This window comes from Lactuca serriola, chromosome 5, assembly GCF_051521515.1.
Source record: "Lactuca serriola cultivar US96UC23 chromosome 5, Lser_US96UC23_V15, whole genome shotgun sequence".
Classification (NCBI taxonomy): domain Eukaryota; kingdom Viridiplantae; phylum Streptophyta; class Magnoliopsida; order Asterales; family Asteraceae; genus Lactuca; species Lactuca serriola.
This window is the reverse complement of record NC_136412.1, coordinates 353664791-353671407: the sequence shown is the minus strand read 5'-3', so window position 1 is coordinate 353671407 and position 6617 is coordinate 353664791. Positions and strand designations below refer to the sequence as shown.

Genomic DNA, 6617 nt, shown 5'->3' with positions numbered 1-6617 from the left:
AAATAAATACATAAGGGTATTACAGTAATTTCAATTTTCAGAGAGACTAAAACCACATAGAAACATAACCGAAAAGACCACGAAACTAAAAAAAAAAAAAAAAAAAAGTTAGGGTTTAAACGAAAATTCATAAAAAATGCATAACATATGGACCATTTTGCATTTTTGTATATTTATATTATAAGTTTTTTATAATTAAATAAATTGTTTCAAAATTATTATACAATAAAACACAATTCTTAATTAGGTTAAAATACATATGTAAGACATATAACAGACACCATAAATTTGAAAGTATCGTACAATAATTAGAGAAAACGTATTGAACTTAAAAAGAATGAAAATAAATGTCACATTAAAAAATTGCTTTTACAAGAAATTATTTTATGTATATACTTTATAATCAAAGAATATATTATAGTATTTGGGAGTTTTTAAGAAATTATGAAATTGGTATTATAAGTGGGAGAAAGAGAAACTAAAACGGATCATGGAAACTTGTGATTAACAAATCTAACGGAGTAGCAGGCTACCCCACATCGATGTCTCCCGTCACTGACCTCACTTCCTTTGTTCTCCCTTTAAATGAGCAGAAAGCGGGAGTTACAGATAAAGCATAAAGTCCAGAAACACTAGGTTAGAGAGAGAGAGAGAGAGAGAAGTGAGAAAAAAGTAATGAGATGATGAAGTTTTATATGCCAATGTAAACTGTAAAGTAGCAAAGCTAAGATTAGACTGGAGAGATCGTGCCACTGTGTGTGTGTGTGTCGGAGGTAGTGAAATATAGTACCTGACCGGGGTTGGAACTCGTCGGAAAATGATGACGGGGCTAATACAAGATCAGAATCTTGAAAAACAGATAGAGAAGCAGATTGGATGCATGTCTGGTTTCCTTCACATCTTCGATCGCCAACAGATTTTGGCCGGTAAACGTATCTACTCCACCACCAAACGCCTCCCTCCCTCCACCGTAAGCTCTTCCTCTTCTTCTTCCCCTCGCTGTATGCATAGATTTCCTACAGTAAAATAAGAAATGACATTAAAATAACTGAAATATTTTACAGGGAATCATGGCGTCACCGGAGCCGGTTAAGTCCGTTCAGTCAACGGCGATAAGAGAAACGAAGAAGCCAGAGCCAGCGCAGGCGGAGGCGGTGGTGGGTGTACCTGAAAGCCCAGACCGTTTCAAACCATCTCCGAAGGCGAATTCCAATGCCTACGAAACAGCAACGCCGCCGAGATCACCACTACCCCTTCCCATGTTTGACCTGAAGGAGGGATCGATAAAAACTTCATGGAAATTCTGCAAAGAAATGCCGAGGCTGTCGCTTGATAGCAGAGCAATGGTAGACTCGAAAGGGAGTCTTTGTCCAAGGGAGATCCGCATAGACAATGGTACCAATGCCATTGATGAAGCTTACGACAAGCAACGCCGGTCGCCCAGCGTCATCGCGAGACTCATGGGACTCGACCAGTTGCCATCTTCCGATCCACCATCGAGTCCGGAAACCGTCAAGAAACCGGAGCTCCGGCGATCGGCATCTGAATCCAGGGTTCACAGAGATCTGTTTCACTCCAGATTTGTTGACTGCAACAATTCCCAAACCAACCAGTCAAATCTAGCAAACAAACAAGCAACGGATACAAATCTGACGCACAATACCAGTGTTGGAGATAATGTGGGCAACGTGAGCAGCAGAAACGCTCAGAATGGCAGAGTTATGGAGTCAATCAAATATTCATCAAGAAATCAAAAAACTGAATCTCCTAAAACATCTCAATGGAGGTCCCCTCAGCAGCGGAGAAGCTTCTTTGATTCGGCGGATTTTTTCCCGGAGCCAAAACAGACGACGGCGCCAATGTATGGTATTTCCGACAAGAACTTGAAGTTAAGAGGACTAGACGAGCAGTCCAATGATTTGGAGTCCCTGAAGCATATTCTCGAAGCGTTGCAACTCAAAGGCCTTTTGCATTCTAAAAGACCTCCAAACAGAGACAGCCAGAGGAACTTCGTATACGATCCCAGTTTTTCTTCCGACGATTCACAAATAGTCCTCATGAAACCATGGCGCTCCCCTGCATCAGGTCGGAGATTGAGAAACGATTCAGGAGGTATGAATCGATACGCCGGAGAGAGTTTACCGTCAGTCAGTCCAAGAAAGGAACGTGGAGTACTCGATCGGAGCGGAAGAAGTCCGGTCAGAGCTAGAAATTCTAGCTCTCTTAGTAACTCGAAGAATAGTAATACAATAGTGAAGAGAAAGCCATTGAGCGTAGAAACGCAACGGAGTTTCCATGAATCCTCTGAATCACGAAGAAGTTCGCCCATTAATTCTCCTAAGCTTACACCTAAAAAAAACGGATCCGACTATCAGTCCGTCACAAATCGATCTCCGAGAAGCAGGAAAACAGCCGGCATGGGTTATTCCAAGGAGAAGATTGGTAGAAGCTTTGTTATGGAGGATGAATCCTCATCGATTTCTGAAAGCACCGGTAGTACAACTTCTCAATCCGATCCAGAGGTATATAGATATTAGATATTTCATTCCGTTAATTGTTTCGTAGTTGCATTATTATTAACGTTTTAGTTTGTTTACCGATTTTACAGAGATCAAAAATGGAGGAATACAGGGAAGGAAAGAGTCTGTTAGAGAGATGTGACAGGTTGCTGCACAGCATTGCAGAGATGAACATCGTCTCCTCCGAGTCACAACCGAGTTCCGGTTCAGTTTTACCAAGTCCAGTCTCTGTTCTTGATCCTGCATTCGATAAGGATGAGTCGTCATCTCCTTCACCAGTTATGAAACGCAGCATTGATTTCAAAGGTACGCAAACAAATGCCTCAGAATTCAGAAAACAAATCTTCATTGCGTTCACATGACGTTTCCATGTGGACTCGTGTCCCAACAACTCTCAACCTGTAAACGTGGCGCAGTCTGATTCGTTGTCCCCTTCTTTTATTCGTTTCTTTTTGTAAACAATGACGATATCATATAGGCCTATCTTAGCAGGCTAACATATAGAAAAGTTAACATGTGCCGTTGGACGTTGGTTGCTGTCACGTGACCAGAGCTGCCTCGCCACAGGTGGCTCTCGTCGGCATTCTGACGACGACGGCGTCGTCAAGTCAAATGTCCATTGAATGAGCGTCCGTCATATTAACTGTTATAAAGTCAGTGTTTAAATTTTTGATAGAGACTGCTATCGGTTTTATTTAATTCAGTAATGGTACTTTTCTTCTTCAACATCGATAACACCGATTTCGATTTCGCTTTCGTTTTCCTTGTTTTTCTCAATTAACTGATTTTACTCAACAGATCTTACCGTTGTTGATCTGGAAGACGATATCTGGAGCTCTATAATCTCTCCGGCAACATCAACCAAAGACGAAGACTTCATCTCCGACGATTCTGATTTCGCTTACATCTCGGAAATACTCCGAGCATCAAAATACCTCCCGGATGACTCCAGCGTCTTCTTCTTTCTAGAGAAGCAACAATACTTCAACGGAAACGACACATCAAAAGCTTCCAAACTCCAACGGGAGCTCGTCTTCGACGTCGTTGCCGAAATCCTCGACAGGAACAGCCAGTTGCCGCCGTGGAACGCCGTCTCTGAATCCATCAACTCTCTGCACCAGATTTGCTCCGAATTTCAAAAAATCCGTGAGCGATTTACTAACGACAACTTGTTGGATCCGATTTGCGGTGTACTGAAAAGAGACCTTGCCGGAAACAATGGCTGGGAAGATCATCCGGTGGAGATGTCGGAAACCGTTCTGTACATCGAACGGTTGGTATTCAAGGATTTGGTGAGCGAAACAATCCGAGATCTCGCTGACTTTGCCGCGAAAAGTTCCGTCTTGGCGCCTCGAAGGAAATTGGTTTTTTAAAATAAGTGGGTTTAGTTTAATGTTCCCGCTCTTTTTTTTTTTATAATTTATAAAATCAGCATGTTCACAAAATTTTTCTTTTTTTTTTATTGGTAGTTTAATTAGTGTTGGATTTTAAATTAATAACATTAATGAATTATTGTATAACGGTCGTTGTTGGGATCTCTCTCCTCTCTCTCTCTCTGTATAAAAAGAGGAGCTGAAAATGATATATGAAGGAAGCATAAATGGATGGAAGTAGCCCCCACCTTTCTCAAAGGACATTTGTTAAAATTTACTGACTTATCAGAATTTCAAGTATATTTTGTTTTTAGCTCATTAAATTAATAAAATCGCAAAATCAGATTAAAAATTTAACATCAAAAGAGTTATAACGGTTGAAAAATACGTAATTCATGTGTAAAAAGTATTGCTGGTTGTAATAGGGTTGGGATTGTGTTATCCAATTTTTTGTTGATCACATAAAAAACGGTTGCGCACTTACCTCGTTTAGAAACTAGAGGTTCATAGTTCATACCATTAACATTTCATATCATTAGCAATATGTCATTTTTTATAAATCATAAAACGGTGTATCTATAAAAGATTTAAAAGCTTTTAAATAAGTCTCACATATTATTTATATTTTTATGGACATTTTCAACCATATTATATACATATTAATCAGGAAAAATAGTTTGCAAGAGAAAATGATTATTCATTTCTTTTTATTATTTCCCGTCCAAAAGTAACTAAATATAATATTAAGGCTATAGGGAATGATCATTATCAATCCACCGAAAAAGTGTTGTCATCTCTGCGTAACGTCAGTTTCACGACCAACCCAGTAGACATAGGAAATCGTTTTCCACTCCATATTTTTTTATTTGTTTATGATTAAATTAAATAAAAACATATTTTAAAACATAATAAATTATTTTACATTAATTGAAACCACATTACATTAATTAAAAAAACATAGAAAATTAAACCTAAAAAACAGAAAATTAAACATAAATTAGTAAAAAAACACATATAGAAAATGAAAATGGTTATTGTCACTATAGCCCAACAAACTTTAGTATATTGGTTTAAATGGTCTCTCGTGACTTTTTTTTTTTTTTTTTTTTTTTGCATTTGAAGGGCACGAACTTGTATTTTTAGGTTTTAAAAGATCATTTTGGAAAATTTGAAGGGGTCATCCGGTGACACGCATCCTAATCAGTAGGTTTAGATGCCAACTCAATTGCCACGTGTAACACCTAATGTAACGCTTTCTTTAGAACGTAAATCCGATCAAATCCCTTATCGTCTTTCATCTTCACCTGCTCCGATGTTATCTTATCCGACTCCGCCGCTTTCTTCTTCGGCTCCGACGGTGGCCCAGATGTGTGACTCCGGTAGAGATAAATCTAAGCTGCTCGACGTTGTTTCTGTATGTACACTAATAATTTCTGTCTATATTTTTCAATCTCTTATGTCAAAATTTTAGGGGGTTTCGTGTTCTTAAAATCCCCTTCACTGATTGCTAGCTGATATATTTCACAGAACAAGACCATATTATCTTATTTAAAAAAACTCTGGAAAAGTTGCAGTTATGGCTTCCGAAGAAGACGATGCTCCTGTTTGGATAACCGATAACGCCCCATTTCTGGTGGTGACATATCCCCTCGATGGTTCTCATAACATCGACACTTCAATCCCCACCGAAACATTATTCAAGATCTACCAATGTTTAATAGAACTTGATAATATTCCAATAGAGGATAAGACGTTGCTGAATTCATTACAGATCAGAAAGGGTCGGAAGCGAAGAACATCAATTTGATTGCAATGTGTCGAAAAGGATGAAGAAAAAGAGAAGACGAATAAGAAAGCTGCCAAGATGATGATGGTTTGCAATGAGTCATCTTCCTCATGGGAGAGTTCTTGTTCTTCAAAATCTGACTATGAAAACGTTTAATTCACGACCACCGTTTTTCGATGAATGATTACATTAACCACCACCGTTTAATTCACCACCACCACCACCACTGTCGCCTCTTCTCTCTTCCATCGATCTAGAATATATCGACATTCGGCGAAAAGAATAGACAAACAAAACTAAAAATAGAGATTGGATGTCGTCTGGACTTGATTTCTATAAATCAAAATCGGCAAAACCTGTGCACAAAAAGATAATCCACAGGTACCGACACCTTTTATTTTCCCTCAATTTCTGCTTCTCTCTCTATATTCTATAAGTTTAGTGTCTGTGTATATAAATATAGAGAGATAGACATGGAAACCTAAAAAGGGTTTAATTAGCAGCCATTAATCAGAGGTCGAGGTAGAGGAGATGCTTTTATGAAGTTAGTGATTATTGTTTTCTTTGTGGTTTAATTCGAGTTTTAGATCGACTGGAAATATATATTATTTTATTGTTATAAACTAATATATTTTATAATATTTTAGTATTAGTGTTTGAGTAAACTTTGGTTATAATATAGTAATTTGTGAGGTGAATTTTAGTTTAATTCTTATAACTTTTGAAAAAGTCATGTCATCAGGGATACTGGTAATAACAAGTATTGAGTCTTTTTTAGTAGGTAAAAATAGATTTTATGCCCCTAAACTACAAAAGAAAGTCACAAAGGACCGTTTAAACCAATATACGAAAGTTTGTTGGGCTACAGTGACAAAAACCCAAATGAAAACTAAAATACTAAAAAAAACATAAAAATAACATAGAAACTTAAACCTAAAT

At 37.9% G+C, this 6617-nt stretch overlaps 1 protein-coding gene across 1 annotated transcript; it reads left to right on the top strand.

The window, feature by feature from the left end:
- Positions 1-541: 541 nt before the first annotated feature.
- Positions 542-4150, top strand: TRM5 (zinc finger CCCH domain protein). Its single transcript, XM_079003956.1, has 4 exons — positions 542-970; positions 1065-2522; positions 2609-2825; positions 3318-4150. The coding sequence occupies exons 1-4, from the start codon at positions 818-820 to the stop codon at positions 3890-3892; spliced, it is 2403 nt and encodes an 800-aa protein (XP_078860082.1). The 5' UTR covers positions 542-817; the 3' UTR covers positions 3893-4150.
- The last annotated feature ends 2467 nt before the right edge of the window (positions 4151-6617 follow it).